Source organism: Pseudophryne corroboree, chromosome 4 (genome assembly GCF_028390025.1).
Source record: "Pseudophryne corroboree isolate aPseCor3 chromosome 4, aPseCor3.hap2, whole genome shotgun sequence".
NCBI lineage: Eukaryota > Metazoa > Chordata > Amphibia > Anura > Myobatrachidae > Pseudophryne > Pseudophryne corroboree.
The window spans coordinates 519,168,985-519,191,170 of NC_086447.1; the positions used below are offsets into that span (position 1 = coordinate 519,168,985).

The following is a 22,186-nucleotide window of genomic DNA, read 5'->3' on the forward strand; positions in this document are numbered from 1 at the left end:
TTAAAAAAAAAATGACAGTGGCGTAATGGAGATGCTGTCAGTGGCACTAAGAATTGCGGGCCATTTTCGTCATTCAGCCACCGCGCGCCGAAGACTGGAGCACCAGCAAACACTCCTGAACATGCCCTGCCATCAGCTGAAGCAAGACGTGGTAACGAGGTGGAATTCAACCCTCTATATGCTTCAGAGGATGGAGGAGCAGCAAAAGGCCGTTCAAGCCTACACATATGCCTACGATATAAGCAAAGGAGCGGTAATGCACCTGACTCAAGCGCAGTGGAGAATGATTTCCGTCTTGTGCAAGGTTCTCCAACCTTTCGAACTTGCCACACGTGAAGTCAGTTCAGACACTGTCAGCTTGAGTCAGGTCATTCCCCACATCAGGCTTTTGCAGAAGCAGATGGAGAAATTGTAGGAGGAGCTAAGACGGAGCGATTCCGCCAAGTTTGTGAGACTTGTGGATGGAGCCCTTCATTCGCTTTATCAGGATTCACGGGTGGTCAACTGTTGAAATAAGAGCTCTACATTTTGACCACCGTGCTCGATCCTAGGTATAAAGCCTACGTTGTATCTCTCTTTCCGGCAGAGGTGCAAAGACCAGCTGGTGAGAAAATTGTCAACTCAAGCGGAACGTGACCCGTCAACAGCTCCTCCTTCATTTTCTCCTGCAACTGGGGCTGCGAGGAAAAGGATAAGATTTCCTAGCCCACCTGCTGGCGGTGATGCAGGGCAGTCAGGAGCGAGTGCTGACATCTGGTCTGGACTGAAGGACCTGCCAATGATTACTGACATGTCTAGTGTCACTGCATATGATTCTGTCACCATTGAAAGAATGGTGGAGGATTATATGAGTGACAGCATCCAAGTAGGTATGTCAGACAGTCCTGTACGTATACTGGCAGGAAAAAGAGGCAAAACACGAGCATGGAACCAGAATCAAAACCAAAACACAAAAAGTGCCCACAGCACATGTCTAAACTAAACCTGATTACTACAGGCGCAATATCCGCAATAACGGGGATCACTTTAGAAAGGAGTTTAGGCGTGATATATCATTTGAATACCGCCCTATGAGTGAACTAAGATGCAAAACGGAGGAAAAAGTACACAGAATAATAATGAATACAACTATCGTTATTTGCATATTACTAATGGCACTTTATGTTTATGATAAAATGGTCACAATGAAACTTATAACAAATATGCTCTTAAAAAAATAACAAAAATGATGGTATGTTCAAGTAATATAGTTTTCTATTACTCACTCCAAATCAGTTGAAGAGTCTGTAACATTTTCTCTTTGAGCATTTAAAAGCATCTTGCATACTTTGTATTGGGATTCTAGAAGTAATAATGTGTCAAGATTACAGCATAAAACACTCAGCAATCTGAAAAACAAGGATGAAGAACAAAAAATGTGTTACATGTGCTGTATTTTCAGAAACTTCATAATAGCCACTTTCCTATTCTCCAACAATGTATGGGGGGGTCTACAAATTTTGGGTACGGTAGCTCTCCCAGTATCCCTATTTTGTTATCATGTTCCAGCATCCTAATTTGTGGCATTTTGCAGGGCACTGATGATGCAATTCACAGCAGTTGCCACTGGAACTTCCCCGTCCAGGACCTAACAGAGTAGAGTCGTCAGCAACTATGATCATAGCTCCTGTTTGTGCTCCAACAGTAAAGAGGATTGAATACAGTTAAAACACACTACAAGGAAGAGCTGAGAGCCAGCACATAATGACCTTATGCCAGAAGTTTAAACATAAAATAATACCACTCACTGTATCAACATATGTGTGTGAACTACCCTACACAAGGGGGGCAATGTAATAGAGTGTAAAGAGTGATCGCTGCTTAAAATCTAAGCAATCTAGTCAGATTGCGTAGATTTTAAGCAACGATCGCTCCGTGAGTACCCCCCTTAAGAGTCAGAAAGTGAGAGATTTTGGGAGATGTCTCCTGTTTTTTTTAAAGTGGCAGTCATTAACATGGCAAAACCAGGTTGATTTTGCCATGTAAATGATTGAACACTTAAAGAAAAAAACACAAAAAAAAAACACAAAAAAGGAGAAATCTCCCCAAATCTCTAATTTTTGATTCTCACACCCTATTACACCACCCCCCCAAAAAAATTAAAAATAAATAAATCTCTCAAGGTCTAGTTTTGTTCAAATTTACATGAAAACCTGGTATCTGCTGAGTAAACTTCAGACGCTCTGCCCTCTCCCATTACTTACCCCCATTCCCGGTCCTCTTCTGTCGTGTCACAAGTTAGCTGTCATGTGCCCACATGCTGTAGCCGCAATTGTATTGTAATGTAATTACATCATCTTCAACATCATCATTTTTATCAGGCTATAATTTTAGTAGAAAACACTGTATACAAGTAATATACAGTAGCACAGCACAGCGTTACTTAGAAACTACAGGGGGACTGCTTACAATCAGCATGGATGCTGACAAGTTTCTGAGTAACCTGTCTATTCAGGTCTACGTATGACACAAAAAAAATAGAAGTGTGATAAAAATATAAGAGATTAGACTATCCAAAAAGGCACTTAAGGATTTTAACCTCATAACTACACTTACCATATACAAAACCAGCAAAAAGCCTAATATAAATCTGGTTATTACCAAAATAAATGACAGCAGTGGCTTAGAAATAGCCACTGTTAAACAGCAGTTCAGAAAGTTGTATTATAAGTTGTCAACTCCAGTCCTCCAGCGTCATCAATGGGTCATGTTTTCAGGATTTCTTTAATCATGCACAGGTGAGTTAACCTGCTGTACTTTGTTAGGTCTATAATGATCAAACATCTTTCCACAGACAGATATTTTTTAAAATATGACCTGTTGATATTGGAGGACTGGCATTCAGAACCACAGCTATACACACTATGGGCCGGATATAATGGCTTGCCAGACGGCCGGAGCTACGAGACTCCAGCCGAACTGGTACGTTTTTTTAAAGCAGCAAACGTTTATAAGGAAAAATCTGGTTGTTTTTTCCTTGTAAATGTTTGCTGCTTTACAAAAACGTACGCGTCCGCCGTCTCGCAAGCCATTACATCCGACCCAATAAATGAAGTTCAACAGGTACTGATTTACTTAAATATTGTGAGGAAAGAGAGTTGCGCATTTCAAGAAAATGTGATATAATTTTAAATACAGCAATGCACAATTTTAAAACAAATTTAATTTTATCTTTAGGCTAGTTAGGTTAAAGACTGATTTTAACACATTATCTGAAAAATGAAGGCAACTCAACTTTTACATTGTAAACCAGTACAAAACCTGGATATACCCCATATAATGCAGTATTGCTGCACTGCACTAAAACAACACACAATGAGTTTGACAGTTGCTTTATTACAGCAAGCAGTCATAGAGGAAATGATCCTGAAACAAAATTACCCATATTTCAGTTCTGACTCCTGCCTCTCTGCCATTCATCTTAGTATGCAGTGCTAACAACTGTATTGGCTGTGCAGAGTTATGGGCATGTCACACACAAGTCCTTTATAGGTGACCTTGAACATTACATCTAGACAAGAGGTCTCAGGGCTCACATAAACCAGTACATATGAAGAGAATTTAAAGTGGTACATTGCAGCAAGAGATTCTCTAAATGTATATTCTGCTCTATGCTGAATTTCCGCTGCTGATTGTAATGCTTGCTTTTCATAGTACAGATACAAATACTATTTACCTGACAACTATTCATGTGCAATCATTAACTATTCTAATTTCTAAGCAGTTTGAAACAATTTCAGATTATATGACCCAAGCTTAATATATTGTCATAGACGTCTTAAGTATTATATGCTGTCATATCACACATTACCTATAAATTTCTACATATATATATATATATATATATATACACACACATATATATATATATATATATATATACACACACACACACATATATACATACATAAACACATATACATATATATACACACACACACACACACACACACACACACACACACACACACACACACACACACACATATATATATATATAATACCTCTTAACTGTCCCAATTTCCACAGGACTGTCCTGTTTTTTTGGGACTGTCCCGCTGACCTACCCGCGGGCAGCAATGTCCAGTGGGGGATCAGTTGAGAGGCTCCTGTCACTCGCCGCCCTGCTTAGCAGAGCAGCGGTGAAGAGATACAGGAGACAGAGGGACTGGGGGAATGCCAGCAGCTCAAAGACCCTTTCCCACAGTCCACACCCTTTTTGCGAAAGGGTCCTACATTGGCGTTAATAGATTTTACCCCTGAGGAAGTCCTGTTAAAGGACGAAACGCGTGGGGTTAAAAAGGTGATAAGGATACCCTGTCTACATTTGGGAGTTCCCACCACTGAGCTTACACCCTGGGGTGGTTGGTGGCACTTGTTTTTACATCTGTCCCAGTGTAACATTGATTCCTATAAAACACCTTGTATATGATGTGAAAATTGTTCTACATTGCACATTTTTATATTGGATAATGGAAATAAACATTGGATGTTTTATTAATCAATGGCATTGTGCCATATATTGGGTGTCTAGGTTTCTGGTGTGAGGGTATCTTTCATGAAAAATACTCGGCTGAGCACAACCAAGTAGTGATCTAAAACTTCAACACTTACCCCAGGCTGGGGTTCCAATCAAGTCCTATAGGAATACGTTGTGAACACTTGGACATTTACCTTTTAATTAATTTAGGGACTTCATTATAGACAATTGGTTTTGATAACCCTGCCCTCTGGTTTCTACTTGTCCACATTTCTGCTGTTCTCACTAACAGGGGTTCTACCGTGAGGTGCTTCTTGAAGCGAGTGAAAACGGTTTTCTCATATATTATATAATATATAAAAATATACCTCCCAACTGTCCCGATTTCCAAGGGACAGTATTGTTTTCGTTTTTTTGGGACTATCCCGCTGTCCCACCCATGGGCAGCAATGTCCGGTGGGGGGTCAGTTGGGAGACTCCTGTCACTCGCTACCCTGCTTAGCAGAGCAGCGGTGAAAAGACAAAGGAGACAGAGGGACTGGGGGAATGCCAGCAGCTCAAAGATCCTTTCCCACAGTCCACGCCCATTTTGCGAAAGGGTCCTACATTGGAGTTAATAGGAGTTGGGAGGTACATAAATATATATATATATATACATACATACATACAGAGAGAGAGAGAATATATATATATACATACATACATACAGAGAGAGAGAGAGAGAGGGAGAGAGGGAGAGAGAGAGAGAGAGAGGGAGAGAGGGAGAGAGAGAGAGAGAGAGAGAGAGAGAGAGAGAGAGAGAGAGAGAGAGAGAATGAGGAGATACAGAACAAATGGCAGGACTCAGTCTTGAAGCAAATTCAAAGTTTTTTAATGAATTTCTGTACTATGCGAGAGGAGAGCGCCAGGGCTGTTTAAAAAGAAAATGAAAAGCAGGGGTGCTGAACTGTGAATATTGTACTGTTTGAATACCTATTCAGATTTGAATACCTGGACACTGCACTTGTGCAGCGTCTAGGTATTTAAACAGGACCCAACACAGCTTTTTACATAAATAAATGTAAAGGTGCTTTACAGATGTAGCCTTGCTCATCTATGCTGTGATGCGTTCGCACGCATGGTGGCATAGCGCAAACACGCCAGTGTTCGACAGATCGTAGCGGGCATTCGCTTTATAGGGTATCATTGTGTGCACATGTGTACGCACATACGCAGCGGGCACACTTGCTGTGCCATCGCTGCTGTGATGCATACTGACTACATCTGTACTTTCAGCATGAAATCAGGAAACACAAATGAAAAGAAAATAACATATGCCTAGACCCAACTCTGGGCACTGACTCGCTCCTACCTATAATTGGGCAGCTAGCCTGCAAACAAAGTTTTAAGTCTTTAATGGGCCCTACACACTTGCCGATGTTTCCAATTTGGACAGGCATCGTCCAAATTGGCTTGCTAAGCTAAACGAAGGAAAACCAACGATGAACGACCGCTGAAGTGCGCATTGTTCATTGTTGGTGCATACACACTGAGCGATATGAACGCTTTATCTTTCATTACTCGAGATCATTCATATCGTGCTTACACATTGGCAAGTGTGTAGGGCCCATTTTTTCAAAGATACATACAGTGGGGCAAAAAAGTATTTGGACAGCCACCGATTGTGCAAGTTGACCCACTTAAAAAGATGAGAGAGGTCTGTAATTTCCATCATAGGTAGACTTCAACTGTGAGAGGCAGAATCTGAAAAAAAAAACCTAGGAAATCACATTGTATGATTTTTAAACAATTTATTTGTATATTCTTGTGGAAAATAAATATTTGGACAATAAAAACGTTTAACTCAATACTTTGTAATATAACCGCAGTTGGCAATTACAGAGGTCAAACGTTTCCTGTAGTTCTTGACCAGGTTTGCACACACTGTAGCAGGTATTTTTGGCCCACTCTTCCATGCAGATCTTCTCTAGATCTATCATGGTTTGGGGCTGTCGCCGGGCAACACAGACTTTCAACTCCCTTCACAGATTTTCTATTTGGTTGAGGTCTAGAGACTGGCTAGGCCACTAAAGGACCTTGAAATGCTTCTTATGGAGCCACTCCTTAGTTGCCCGGGCGGTGTGTATGGGGGTCATTGTCATGGTGGAAGACCCAGCCACGTTCCATCTACAATGCTCTTACTGAGAGAAGGAGGTTTTTGCCCAAAATCTCACGATATATGGCCCCATTCATCCTCTACTTAATACGGATCAGTCGTCCTGTCCCCTTTGCAGAAAAGCAGCCCCAAAGCATGATATTTTCACCCTCATGCTTCATAGTGGGTATGGTGCTCTTGGGATGCCATTCATCATTCTTCTCCCTCCAAACACGGCGAGTGGAGTTTATACCAAAAAGTTTGATTTTGCTCTCATCTGACCACATTACATTCTGGATCATCCAGATGGTCACCGGCAAACTTTAGACGGGCCTGGACATGTGCTGGCTTAAGCAGGGGGACCTTTCAGGCGCTGCAGGATTTCAATCCATGACGACGTAGTGTGTTACTAATGGTAACCTTTGTGACTGTGGTCCCAGCTCTCTTGAGGTAATTGACCAGGTCCCCCTGTGTAGTTCTGGGCTGACTCCTCACCGTTCTCAAGATCATTGATACCCCATGAGGTGAGATCTTGCATGGAGCCCCAGGTCAAGGGAGAACGTCAGTGATCTTGTATTTCTTCACTTTTTTAATAATTGTGCCAACAGTTGATTTCTTCTCACCAAGCTGCTTGCCTATTGTCGAGTAGCTCATCCCAGCCTTGTGCAGCTCTACAATTTTGTCCCTGGTGTCCTTAGACAGCTCTCTGGTCTTCGCCATGGTGGAGAGGTAGCAGTCTGACTGAGGGTGTGGACAGGTGTCTTTTATACAGATAACCAGTTCAAACAGGTGCCATTAATACAGGTAATGAGTGGAGGATAGAAGAACTTCTTAAAGAAGAAGTAACAGGTCTGTGAGAGCCAGGAATCTTGCTGCTTGGTAGGTGTCCAAATATTTATTTTCCACAAGAATATACAAGTAAATTGTTTAGAAATCATACAATGTGATTTCCTGTTTATTTTTTTCAGATTCTGTCTCTCACAGTTGAAGTGTACCTATGATGGAAATTACAGACCTCTCTTATCTTTTTAAGTGGTTCAACTTGCACAACCAGTGGCTGACCAAATACTTTTTTGCCCCACTGTGTGTGTCCCTATAGAGCTTTGCAAATCACTGGCTAAAGAGCACAGCATAGCGTACTGTAGAGGAAGCATGCATACTGTACGCATACTCCTGCTAGCAGCATGAGTATTGAGGGGGTGGGAGAGGGAGCCAGTATAGGTAGCGGGTGCTACTGCTTACCGCTAATACAAGGAGCCAGCACGGGTGATTAGCATCCATAGTGAGAGCTTGTGCTACCATGACACGCGTATGCAGTGGGGAAGTGAGCTCCCGGTAATAACAGCACAAAATAGGAATACTATAGCTGTGGGAGGCTGCGCTATGCCGCGATGCACACACATCACAGCAAAGCCAGAGAAAGCAGCCTCCTGTAGCAAAAATGTGTGAGGAAACATCTGTAGTTAGTCTGGTCTGACTTGGCCTCTGGCTCACCACACAAAAGGTCCGAGTTTGCTGGAGGTGCGGGATGCTTTGTAAATGATTACTACTTTAAAAAAAAACTTCGAGATCAGCCGGCATATTGCACCTCCAGCAAACTTGGACCCTTGTACATATGCCCCATGTCTCAGTTTAGAGGTCTCTCTACAGGTAGAATCCTGGCCTCCTGGCCTGATTGAATTGGCTGCCACAGCTACTCATATGGACAGCCTCGCAATCTGGCTCGCTTCCTTGCAGGTAACTCAGTCCCAGAGCTAAACGATCTCCCCTTTCCCCTCCATTGTTAGACACAGGACTCCTGACCCTCAGCATCTACTCGCATACTGAGCTCTGACTGGATTCCACAGTCCCACTTGGGTTAAACATACAGGCCACAAATTGTACTGTCTGCAGTATCTTCCACACTGACTCTCCACTCTGCAGCCCTTAGGTGTGGTCACACCTGGCTTTTAGTCACTTAATGGGTGGATCCCTCCAGCCACACACTGAATACGTATCAGTAATGAGATTTGCCCTAACACAGCTTATTATATATATATATATATATATATATACACACACACACACACACACACACACACACACACACACACACACACAGTTGTGCTCATAAGTTTGCATACCCTAGCAGAATTTGTGATTTTCTGCCCATTTGTCAGAGAATATGAATCATAACTCACAAACTTTTCTTTCACTCATGGTTAGTGGTTGGGTGAAGCCATTTATTGTCAAACAACTGTGTTTACTCTTTTTAAATCATAATGACAACAGAAACTACCCAAATGACCCTGATCAAAAGTTTACATACCCTGGAGATTTTGTCCTGATAACATGCACACAAGTTGACACAAACGGGCTTGAATGGCTACTAAAGGTAACCATCCTCACCTGTGATCTGTTTGCTTGTAATCAATGTGTGTGTATAAAAGGTCAGTGAGTTTCTGGACTCCTGAAAGACCCTTGCATCTTTCATCCAGTGCTGCACTGACGTGTCTGGATTCTGAGTCATGGGGAAAGCAAAAGAAATTGTCAAAGGATCTGCGGGAAAAGGTAATTGAACTGTGTAAAACAGGAAAGGGATATAAAAAGATATCCAAGCAATAGAGAATGCCAATCAGCAGTGTTCATACTCTAATTAAGAAGAGGAAAATGAGGGATTCTGTGGAAACCAAATCATGGTCAGGTAGACCAACAAAAATTTCAGCCACAACTGCCAGGAAAATTGTTCGGGATGCAAAGAAAAATCCACAAATAGCTTCAGCTGAAATACAGGACTCTCTGAAAAAAAAAGTGGTGTGGGTGTTTCAAGATGCACAATAAGGAGGCATTTGAAGAAAAATGGGCTGCATGGTTGAGTCGCCAGAAGAAAGCCATTACTACGCAAATGCCACAAAGAATCCCGCTTACAATACTCCAAATAGCACAGAGACAAGCCTCAAAACTTCTGGAACAAAGTCATTTGGAGTGATGAGACCAAAATTGAACTTTTTGGCCACAACCATAAACGTTACATTTGGAGAGGAGTCAACAAGGTCTATGATGAAAGGTACACCATTCCTACTGTGAAACACGGAGGTAGATCGCCGATGTTTTGGGGACGTGTGAGCTACAAAGGCACTGGAAACTTGGTCAAAATTGATGGCAAGATGAATGCAGCATGTTATCAGAAAATACTGGAGGAAAATTTGCACTCATCAGCCCGGAAGCTGCGCATGGGACGTACTTGGACCTTCCAACATGACAATGATCCAAAACACAAGGCCAAGTCGACCTGTCACTGGCTACAGCAGAATAAAGTGAAGGTTCTGGAGTGGCCATCTCAGTCTCCTGACCTCAATATCATTGAGCCACTCTGGGGAGATCTCAAATGTGCAGTTCATGCAAGACCGCCCAATAATTTACAGGAACTGGAGGCTTTTTGCTAAAAAGAATGGGCAGCTTTACCATCTGAGAAAATAAAGAGCCTCATCCACAACTACCACAAAAGACTTCAAGCTGTCATTGATGTTAAAGGGGGCAATACACGTTATTAAGAACTGGGGTATGTAAACTTTTGATCAGGGTCATTTGGGTAGTTTCTGTTGTCATTATGATTTAAAAAGAGTAAACACAGTTGTTTGACAATAAATGGATTCACCCAACCACTAACCATGAGTGAAAGAAAAGTTTGTGAGTTATCGTTCATATTCTCTGACAAATGGGCAGAAAATCACAAATTCTGCTAGGGTATGTAAACTTATGAGCACAACTGTATATATATATATATATATATATATATATATATATATCACAAAATGGCAGCATCCTCAACTATGATTGCACAGTTATAAGGAAAACTCTGATATAAAGTGTGGAAAGTGCTAATGGTGGGAATACAATATGCCTGTTTCTAACTTCCAAACTACTGTACCTATGCTTGTACACTCTTCATATAAACTAAATTGTTCCACTACTCTCAACTTTTTAATATCCTATTTGGAAAATAAGTAAAATGACCACAGGTCCTCACTCAGCAGCAGCCTCTGCTGCTGAGAAAACGCAGAACAGGCAATTTCGGCCACCTGCACATGCGTGACCAACCATTCACACAGCGATGCCATCCCGGAAGGATGCGATCGGAATGTGGCTGACAGTGGCGGGGGCGTGTGTGTGTGAAGGGGGGGGGGAGACCAGACAACAGATGCGTGTCTGTACCATTTTCAGGGCAGCTGTGTGATATCAGACGCACACGCTGCTCCCCCAAAAAATGGCGGCGGTTCGACTGCATATGCAGTCTAGCAGAGAGTCTACCTTGATTGCAGACTTAGCGATGCAATCACAATTCATTTGCGATAGCATCGCTGGCCACCGATTAGCATGCTGAGCGGTCTTGTCCTGTGCTGGGCGGCCCCCCGCATGCGACAGAAGCAGATTCTGCAATTTAGCAGAATCTGCTGCTGAACCTGAATCAGATCCATAATCAGGTAATAGTAAAAATAATACAGCTTTTAAAAAATATAAAAGATCAGCTAATCAGCCCGAACTAACATTTTGCCATTCAAAGCTATCTTATTGTTTGTTTAAATTAAAAGGTCTTCCCTTTTCTTCCCTAGTATCAATATGAATGAAGTTTTCACTCTCTTTACCGCAGAAAAAAAATGAAATTACTGAACTATTACACGGAAGTGTGACTGACTCTGCCTCCAGGTCAACCAGCATGAAGTAGTAGTATACATTCATTTTCTTCATGATCAGCCGTGCAGTAAAGCCGCAGTAAACCTGTTTTTTTTTTTTAAATTGAAAAATGCATCTTTTCCTCAGTGCACTGCAAGCATTCCTTTAAAGGGAACCATCAGTTTGAAAATCATTTTTCAACAGTATGTGATAGGCAAAATATAGTAGATCAGTGATTTTCTGTACGTTTTACTGTACTGAAAAAGACAACAACACCGCGCTTTAGGAATTAAAGGACCTGTTCACATACCCACGTCCTTCCCATAAGCACAGAAGGAAACAAAGAAAAATTACAATGACACATCTGTCAGAGCCAGATCCAAATGCAATTTTAAGCAAAATCTGTAAATATAATTAAATATAAAATTATTCACAGACGGATTCCCAAGCCATTTGCCCGTAATGATGCTTTAAATAAGAAGAAGGGGTAGATTTACTAAACGCCCATCGGATCTTAATCCTGCTCTGAGCTGGATTATTCTTCCCAATTTACACTGTAATGCCGTTACATATAAAATCAGCAACAGTCACCTCTCTCCTTCCTTCACCCAAATAATTGACTTATCTTTGAGATTCCATATGACAGATTTCAGTGATTCATAAGAGACATAAGTGGAGAACATTTTTCAACAGTAAATTTTTAATTCTGCATTACTGGTAGTTAACATTTTCTAGTGCAGCCATTTGTCCACCATTAGTCACTCTTAGGGACAAATTTACTAATAGGCCCTATACACTGGGCGATATTACTGAAAGATATGAACGATCTCGTTCATTAATGAACGAGATACCGTTCATATCTTTCAGTGTAGAAGGAACCAGCTATGAACGATGCGCGGCCCCGCGCTCGATCATCGTTGGTGCCCCATCGCCTGTGCATGCAGGCCAATATGGATGATCTCCTCCATATTTGCCTGCCCCGCCACCGAGTCGACCGTCGGCCGTATCCGCCGTCGTGCAGCTCTGCGGCGAATCACAGTGTGTAGGGTCCTTAAGAAGCCAAAGCAGCTGATTAACAGTTACTGTCATTAATATTTTTATAATGTCTGTAGTGTCTACTGAGTAATCCGGGTCTGTCATTGACCCCATAGAGTTTAATTCCTTACTGGGTCTCTGTCATGTGTTGATATAAGAGGAGGATTACTATAGAAATGGACTAGATTGTCAAATACTGTAAGTAAAATTGACATTATACAATATGTCAAATTTAAATAACAGAGCATTTGATATTATGTGTACGCAATACCTAAATAAATAAAAAAATTATAATTAAAGATTAATGTTTACAGCTCTTTTTTGAGCATGTAGGTTGAGAGTCCACTTGTTGAAATGGTTAATCCGTTATTTTTATGTACTGCAGTTGGTGGATTAGTGTAAACATAGAATTATACTATATGTGCATTAGTCTAGTTCTATAGCTGAAGCCACTGTTCAAAAAGCATTCATTGTGAGGGGTAGGATAAATGAGATGACAATAAATGAGAACATTAAAGTGGGTTTATTGTGCTTTTATTAAGAATCATTTTCTAAAGACAGCAGTTGCCTCTTGTAAATGGAATCTAGTAGTAAATAGAATCATTGATTCAACTCAACACAATGTACTGTGTGTTATGTACTGTGTGTAATGTACTGAAATAGGTGCAAGAACTTCTTCTACTACTACTGTAGACGGAAATGTGTAGATTCTGCAAGTTCTGTTAACGTGAAAGGCCGCGCCACTATAAAAGAAGTCGGCTGTGCAAATTGATGTGGCTCTGTAACTACTATTGATAACTTTGGATAACATCATGGGAGTTGGAAGTACCAGAGTTAATGCACTGAGGGCATTGTAGACAGAACAATTCAGCCGAAACCCTTTGACACTGCAAGATCCTGGAAAAGTATATAATTCTATTAAAGTCTCCCTTGTGTATCCAAGGCAGGAGTCTGGGAGAGCTGGGAATGTTAGGATGTTTGCAATTAGTTGCTGCTTTCATCAACCATTCTTCTATAATTTGTTAGACAAAAAAATCTTTTCATTGGGCAGCTTCTCCTTCATAGAATATGTGATAATTTTCCAAATTTTAGGATTACGTTTCATTAATTAGAGTATGGAAATTTGGATGACACTGTAAAACTGTACTGCTATGTGTTATCTCAAATTCACTACTAGACAGGTTAAGCTGAACTTTGTGGTTCCATTAGCTATTCTCTACTGCCAATTAGTTACAGACTGTGAATATTTATGAACTACTCCGTGCATAACTGAAGAAAAGTGCATATAGTTTCAGAAAATAATATTCGAACATCAAGATTACAAGTTATACCTCATATCTGACAGGCAGCAAATATATCCGTTAATGTGCAGACAGAATCACATATGAAGATAAAACATATTTCCTGGTTGATATCTTCCTATAGTACTACATACACTGCATCCATATACTGACTCCTTATTAAAACTGTACATTTTAGTAATGTACCAAGGATTTTTGTTATACAGTATAATCCAATACAGAGGCGTATCTAGCACGGGGCGAGCAGGGCATGTGCCCTGGGCGCCGTGGAAGCCCCAACAGAGGGGAGCGCCACCGGCACGGCCCGCTCGCCCCATGCGACAGGGATTCCGCCGGCGCTACCTGCTGCGCTCTCCCTGTCTCCCCGGCTGCTGTGCCTGTCACACTGGACACGCAGCATCAGCCAGGAGCCTCCCCTCCTCCTACCCCCCCTCCTCCTACCCCCCCTCCTCCCTGCACATCGTGCGTGCGATCGCGACCTCGGAGGTACGCGCGCTGCCGCGGTGAGCTGTCAAACAGGTGAGCGGGCTTTACATATTTTAAAGATGTTGATAGTTTTCTGTCGGGAGAGGGGAGGAGAGGGGAGGGGGGAGGGACAGTGTGTGTGTGTGTTAATTGTGTGTGTGTGTGGGACAGTGTGAGTGTGTGTTAATAATTGTGTGAGTGTGTTAATTGTGTGTGTGTGTGTGTGTGTGACAGTGTGAGTGTGTGTTAATTGTGTGAGTGTGTTAAGTGTGTGTGTGTGTGTGTGTGTGTGGGACAGTGTGAATGTGTGTTAATTGTGTGTGTGTGGGACAGTGTGCGTGTGTGTGGGACAGTGTGCGTGTGTGTTAATTGTGTGTGTGTGTGGGGGGGGGGGACAGTGTGCGTGTGTGTTTATTGTGTATGTGTGGGACAGTGTGAGTGTGTGTTAATTGTCCCGGCGGTGATTGGCGTCTGCAGTGTGCGCCCCCCCGTCCTCCTCCGCCGCTGACAGGAGCAGTGTTGTGCGGCTCTCCCCCTCATCCGTCGGCTCCGTCCTCCCGGCGTGGCCCTGCAGTGTGTCCCGGCTCTCCCCAGCAGCAGCAGCAGGTTAGTCTCTTCCCCTCCCCCCTCCCCCTCTCTCTGTCTCCTCCTGTGGATTGAAGTTTGTAAGTATAATTTTAATTTTTACAGGTGCCCCTATTGGATTTTACTGGACAAGTGGACGTGACCGGCGTGGGATGTAGGTAAGTAATCTGTCTCTCATTTTTACAGGTACCCCTATTGTATTCTACTGGACAAGTGGACATGACCGGCGTGGGATATAGGTAAGTATGTGTGAGTGTGTCAGTGTGTTTTAATAAATTTTTACTGTCACGGTGTGTGAGTTGTGTTTTTATCTGGGTATTTTTTCTGTTGTAGAACTACAGGTACCAGCGGGCCCGTTATTTCGATGCATGCTGGTACTTGAGGTTCTCCAAGTACCAGCAAGCAGGGGAGGCTTGCTGGGCCTTGTAGTTCCACAGCAAAAAACAATATTCTTTTGTTTTTAATTACATGGCTATCAGCCTCTCATCCACCGCCCACGGATGGGGGGGACAGCCTCAGGCTTCACCCCTGGCCCTTGGGTGCCTGGAGGGGGGGGTGTCCCCTTGATTTAAGGGGACCCCACTCCTCCAGGGAACCCCGGCCAGTGGTGACTAGTTGGGGGAGGGTAATGCCACGGCCGCAGGGACCTACATAAATGTGTCCCCCGGCTGTGGCATTATGTCCCTGGCTAGTGGAGCCCGGTGCTGGTTTTAAAAATATGGGGGACCCCTACATCTTTTGTCCCCCGTATTTTTGGAACCAGGACCGGACTAAGAGCCTGGTGCTGGTTGTCTAAATACGGGGAACCCCTGTCCAATTTTTTCCCAGTGTTTAAACAACCAGGACCGGCTCAAAGAGCCCGAGGCTGGTTATACTTAGGAGGGGGGACCTCACACATTTTTTTTTACAGTTTTTAACTCATTCAGACCCTTCTCCATTACGATAATGGAAGCCCTGGACAACAAAATTGCATTCATGTCCTCCTCCCACTCCCTTCCCAGTCCCAAACACTAATTATTATTTTTTTCTATAAAAATGTACAATATATCACAAGTATGATGAGCAGGCAGGCAGCGGGCATTGGCGGCAACGGACTGAGATGCAAATTAGTGGCGGAGGGCTGGGTCAGTTGATGGTGGGCGAGTTTGTAAGCCATTGGTGGTGGCAGAGGGCATCGGCTCAGAGGCAGTGGCGGGCATTGCCTTGGCGGCGGTAGGGGTCATCGGCAGATTCGGTGGACATTATGGCTGTAGTGCCTCACCAGCCACTGACCTCACCTCATGCCACTGGTGTGTGGGACAGTGTGCGTGTGTGTTAATTGTGTGTGTGTGGGACAGTGTGAGTGTGTGTTAATTGTGTGTGTGTGTGGGACAGTGTGATTGTGTGTAAATTTTTGCAGTCCAGTGTGTGTGGGGGAGGGGAAAGTATAAGAATGTGTGTGTAGTCTAAGTGGGTGTTTGTGGGGTTTGGGGATGGCCAGTCTGTGTGTGTGTAATCTACAGCGTGTGTGTGTAAGTAAGGGGGTGGGGCAGTCTGTGTGTGTGGGCGGTATGTACTAATGGCCATTTACCGAAGAGGGATATGTATTAAACCACGGGCACTGAGATGCCCTTCTCACTCACCATCCAGCTGGGTGGGCGAGCCGGGCAGGTAGAAAGTCAGCAGCAGGGGCAGCATGCCGGATATCAGCAGCCGAGGGTGCGGACTGTAAGGCACGTGCGGAGCCCAAAGCCGGAGATCGGCAGCATGTTGACCGGCAACAAGCGCCTTCTGCTTCCGCATTCAACATGCTGCCGATCTCCGGCTTTGGGCTACGCAGGGTTCGGGGGATGGGTGTCCTCTGCCGGTGTACTGCAGCTTCGGGGGTGCAGGCTCCGGAGGCTTTCAGCACTGTTGAATATCCAGCTGCCTCAAGTATGTACAGCCCGCACCCTCGGCTGCTGAAATCCGGCATGCTGCTGGCTGTCCCCCCCCGCCCGGCTCGGCCACACAGCTGTGTATGGTGAGAAGGGCATCTCAGTTCCCGAGGTTTAACACATATGCCTCAGTAAATGGCCTCTGCGGAAAACGATACTAATGCTTACCGTGGCAGTAACAGCGGGAAGGACGGCGCACATCAGGATCCTGCAGCAGGAGAGAAGAACCCCTTCGGAGCGCAGCAGACCACACTGAAAAGGGTGCATCCCAGGTGCGGTGCTCTGCATCCCGGGTGGCGCCGAAGATGTGGAGTGTCGGAGGTGGCAGAAGCGCCGCAGCTTGGGGTGAGAAACCGCTGCAGCCCTTCCGCTGCTAAACTCTGCAATTAGTCTATTAAGGGGGTAGTCTCCCCTCACCACAGTGCCCCGCAGGATTAGTTAATTAAGGGGGTAGGATCCCCTCACTCTATAATGTGAATTTTGGCTCATACCATGTGCTGTAACGTGAATTTTGGCTCATACCGTGTGCTATAATGTGAATTTCGGCTCATACCGTGTGGGGTAATGTGAATTTCGGCTCATAACATGTGGGGTAATGTGAATTTCGGCTCATACCATGTGGGGTAATGTGAATTTCGGCTCATACCATGTGGGGTAATGTGAATTTCGGCTCATACCGTGTGGGGTAATGTGAATTTCGGCTCATACCGTGTGCTGTAATGTGAATTTCGGCTCATACCATGTGCTATAATGTGAATTTCGGGTCATGCCATGTGGGGTAATGTGAATTTCGTCTCATACTGTGTGCTATAATGTGAATTTCAGCTCATACCGTGTGGGGTAATGTGAATTTCGGCTCATACCGTGTGCTATAATGTGAAAGGGGCACCAGTATTAGATAGTATAAAGGGTCCTACTACACTGAAGGACACGGCCCTTTTGAGTGACCATGCCCCTTTTCCGGAGCGCGCGCGCCTTCAGCACGTGCATAATTGCTATCTTCACTATTTCATTCCACCTTCAAAAATTCAACCTCGACCATTGCACCTACATCTATACATACACACCCTGACATCTTTATATACAGTGACACCGGTGGCGTCTGCACATACTTTCCTTTTGTATTTTTTTTGTATTTTTTTTTTTATTTGTATTTTTTTTGGGGGGGGGGAGGGGGGGGGGGGGCGCCATTATTGATCTTGCCCTGGGCTCCAAAAACCCTAGCTACGCCTCTGATCCAATATGCCTTTATAATCCTCTGATATAAGAAGCAATGTCCATGTGTGCCAGTGCTGCTGTTTAGTGTTGGTTGTGATAATCAGTTTAATGAATGGATACCTCCACTTACTCTAATTGAAAATCTGTTTTTGAATATTGTGAATGATAGGCTATAGGTTCAGATTATTTTGCTAAAGCTGTGATCTGTGAATATTACATGCCCTTAAATCACTATGCCTCACCTGCTCTTCTACAGCAGTGGTTTTACACAGTGATTGCATGCAATGTCTCCCATGCGAATATTACAACACACAAATAACATACCTAGAGCCACCTACATATAACCCACGTTAAAATGGTCTTGTTTATTTTTTTGAGGTTTAATAATTCATTATTTTATAAATCTTGAGATAATATTCACCAACAACAAGTTTAAATGTAAAATCTGTTTCCAACTGTAGCAACAACGTGCCATACTTCAGGTGTAGGGTCAAAAGAAAGAAAACAGCAAATAACTACTGATTATACTCTTACCTTAATCCAAAAATGTGTGACTGGTCATAGTTAAATAATGAATTTATTTTAGCCACTGAATCTACAATCACAAGACGATCAAAGATATCCTGAAAAACAAACAAATACGATGAATTAGTACAGTACCATACAATATACAGGGTGGCAAAGGTAAATGGGCAATTTTAAAAATGTATTGTTTTTTTCTGGGTAGGGGTATGGTTGGGTTGGAGATTACTTTACATCCTTTTCTCCACAGCATGGTATTTAGCAGCGTCACTACGAGGCTGCGGGTGTCACACAAAAAGGTGCGACACCAAAATGCTAGCTCCTGCACTTAACATTAAGGGCCTAATTCAGACTTGATCACTCGCTAGGGTTTTTTTGCGAGCATGATAGTCGCAGCCCATAGGGGAGTGTATTTTTGCTTTGCAAGTGTGCGAACGCATGTGTAGCAGAGCTGTACAAACAGATTTAGTGCAGTCTCTGCACAGCCCAGGACTTACTCAGCTGCTGCGATCACTTCAGCCTGTACGGGACCGGAATTGACGTCAGACACCCGCCCTGCAAACGCTTGGACACGACTGCATTTTTCCAACCACTCCTAGAAAATGGTCAGTTGCCACCCAAAAAACGCCCTCTTCCTGTCAATCTCCTTGCGATTGGCTGTGCGAATGGATTCTTCGTAAAACCCATCGCACAGCAACGATCCGCTTTGTACCCGAGCGACGCGCCTGCGCATTGCTGTGCATACGCATGCGCGGTTCGGACTTGATTGCAGCGAAAAAAGTTAGCGAGCGATCAGGTCTGAATGACCCCCTATGTGTGCCACTCGGCTCCTGTCACACTTTAGGAGACGGCACTACAGACATATCAGCGGGCAGACCAGCATCTCCGGGACCACTAGAGTGATGAAAATGGGGGTCAGTCAGGCCATGCCCCCTTTATACCACAAAGCATAGTGACACCCCTGCATTTAACTAACTAGGTTTCTTCAAGTTCATGAGGTCAGTTAGTTCCAACAACATGGTGACGTGTCATACAGAAAGAGTGTCAACGGGCGCCCTACGACTGCTTTTTTAAAACTGCATCATCTCCAGGAATTGTGACATTACTTGGTTTCCAAAGTCCACAGACCTCTCAGCATGTGGCTTTTTATGGGTGCATTTAAAACATAGTGCACTCTCATTGCCCACATAATATTGAAGAGCTGAAAGAAAGAATTTATCAAGAAATTTCTGGAATTTCTTTACAGATGCCATGCCACATTATGGAAAACATGCATGAAAGATTATAGGAATGCCAGCACAGAGATTGAGGTCACCTGATTTTAAAGAAATAAATGGCATGCTACGTAATTTAAGAGGGCATATTTGTCATCTGGCAACTAAAATTGTTATTTAACTGCTCAGTTTTTAAAATGTCAGCATCCCTGCCCCACCCTGTATAATTCACACAGTCATAGGGGCACCTAAATCCATTTTGCGGATCGATCTTGCATGCCTATAGCTGACCCAATGTAACTTTTTAGCTGTGCACATCTCGGCTGCACCACTTGTCTGAGTGGCTGTAACTGGACTTTTACACATAGGCTATATTAGTCCTGAGGGGTTTATTTACTAAAGGTTGATATTGGTCGATATCACTTCGATCTTAATCGATGTTGTGTTTCCAAGGTTAAAACAAAATATTTACTAACATTTAAAAATGAATATAAACATTTATCTGCTAGAAAATGTATGTTTTAACGCTGGATGACCAACATCGATTAAAATCGATCTGAAATCGACTAACATCGACATTTAGTAAATATACCTCTGAGAGTGTGTTGTAGATGTAAGTGGGTAGGCAGAATTGTGGGCTATGCAGAACGAAGCACATGCAGAGATCAGTCTGAGTTCAGATGGATATCCTGCAGCACATATGGGGCTGATGCATATGCCCGCTTATAGTGGTGACAGCTACAGTCATAAGTTAATCGATAGGGGTGGTGAAGCCATCTCTAAATACAGGGGAGATCTACATTTTTTCAGATGTTTTATTTTTTTAAACAGTAAACTCCACTTATATCTTTGTCTGCATGGATGGACACTAGATCAAGCTTAGAAATCAGTATATAAATACTGTGTTCGCAATAAAGTGATTGTATCAAATTGTGTTCTGTTTGGGATGAAAAGAGTGACACTACTGTGAGGATTAGCGAGTTGGGGCTGTGTTACCGGCGGCTGGGATGGCGGCAGTCAGCATCCGGATGCCTGTAGGGAAGAGGGGGTGAGCAGAGCGAAGCCCCTTGCGGGCTTGGTGGTGAGCTGTGCTTGCCACAGGTTCTATTCCCACGCTATGGGTGTCATGGACAGCCACGAGTGAGAATAGTTCCTTCTAGTCTGCATTTTAAGACTTCGGGATGCAGGGGGAGTTATTCTGACCATCGGTCTCCTGACTGTCGGTGACATAACTATGTCCCGGATTAGCCTATAATGAGACGCCTGCACCTGACCATACCCTCACCTATATACTTCCTTCCTGTTTGCTAGTAATTTAGTTCATAGTTTAGAAATGTTGTTTCTGTGCCACTTTGGATTACCTATATTAACTTCACTACTAACCAGTTCCCTTGTTCTTAAATTGATGATTTTCTGTTATAGACCTTTTCCTAATGAAAGCATGCACTCTATGTTAGGGTCTCCTGCCCTGTGCTGCCACGTCGTCATGGCAACCGGGAGACAAGTGCTAGTGGAGTAACCTGAGCGCAGCTGATACTCCGGTTCGGGTCTTTTGCTGTGCAGTGGTTATAGGCTCTGTGCACGGCAGGGGATCCGGTGCTGGTTTTTGTGCTCACAGTCTGTGAGGTCTGAGTGGGGCGTGGACAGCACCTGCTTTATAAGGCCTCTTTTCAGGGTAAGCAGATGCTGCTGAATCTTTGTTGGTTAGTCAGTTCATGAAAGTTAGCCAGTACTGTGTAGCTTTGTATTTGTTTGTTGCTTACTGCAAATAGGCCTGGGGATTTGGTATTACACTCTGCCAATCCAGACCTAGCAGTAAGACTGGAGTCAGTCGTTTAGCTTGCTGGGGTTCTGTTACTACTCTGTGAACTTAGCAAGTTTGCGGCTGTATTCTAAGACTTGCCTGTCTAATCCTGTCTCACTGTGCTAGGTGTCAGGGGTCAGTTTAGTGGCAGTAAGCTAAAACCTGTGCACTGCAAGTGAGAATCAGGATTGTGGAGAGACTCCTTGTGTCTATCATTCCATCTCTGACCAAGGAGTTTACTGCCACACCCGTTGGTAACCCTTTAGGGTTTTGCTGTTGCCCTTAGCAACAGCATTTCGGGTTCTCTACGTATTAAAACACAACATCTTGCTTTTTACATCTGAGCAGTTCTAATACAAGGGAGATACCCAGTTCCTTAGCCTCTGGGCTTCTCTGTTCACTTTGTGTGTATTTTGTTACCCTATCACCTTCTGTGTACGTTATGTCATATTCCCCAGTTTGTCTGTGAGTCCATTTGTTTTGCATAACAGTTCAAATACCAGTACATTCCTGCAGACACTGGAGTGCATAACAGTTCTGACACCAGTACTTTCCTGCAGGCACTGGTGTGCATAACATATTCAGCAGCCTAATACTCCTGTTAAAATTTTGTGGGAATATGGAGCATACCCCTCAAAATACGTTGCAACAGGTGGTCGATCAGGTGCAGGTCCTGACTCGACAATTTAATGATTTGTCCATTAAAATGCACACCTCCCAGGCTGCTGGCGGAGCTCCCGCAGCAGCAGCACCTGCAGGGGTTAAGGAGCCGAAAGTAAATCTCCCGGATCGTTTTTCTGGAGATCGCTCGCAGTTCTTT

At 43.6% G+C, this 22,186-nt stretch overlaps 1 protein-coding gene across 7 annotated transcripts in view; it reads right to left on the reverse strand.

Annotated features, from left to right (window-relative positions):
* TBC1D32 (TBC1 domain family member 32) overlaps positions 1-22,186 on the reverse strand; it is an 851,129-nt gene that overhangs the window by 363,181 nt on the left and 465,762 nt on the right. For all 7 annotated transcript variants that reach the window (XR_010176059.1, XM_063917235.1, XM_063917238.1 and 4 more), the window contains 2 exons: positions 18,361-18,449; positions 1,266-1,388 (listed from right to left, as the gene is read on the reverse strand). Coding sequence is in view for 6 of the 7 variants with exons in the window: in XM_063917235.1 (XP_063773305.1) it covers positions 1,266-1,388; positions 18,361-18,449 (212 nt within the window). In the remaining variant the exon portion in view is untranslated. The remainder of the gene's footprint in view (positions 1-1,265; positions 1,389-18,360; positions 18,450-22,186) is intronic.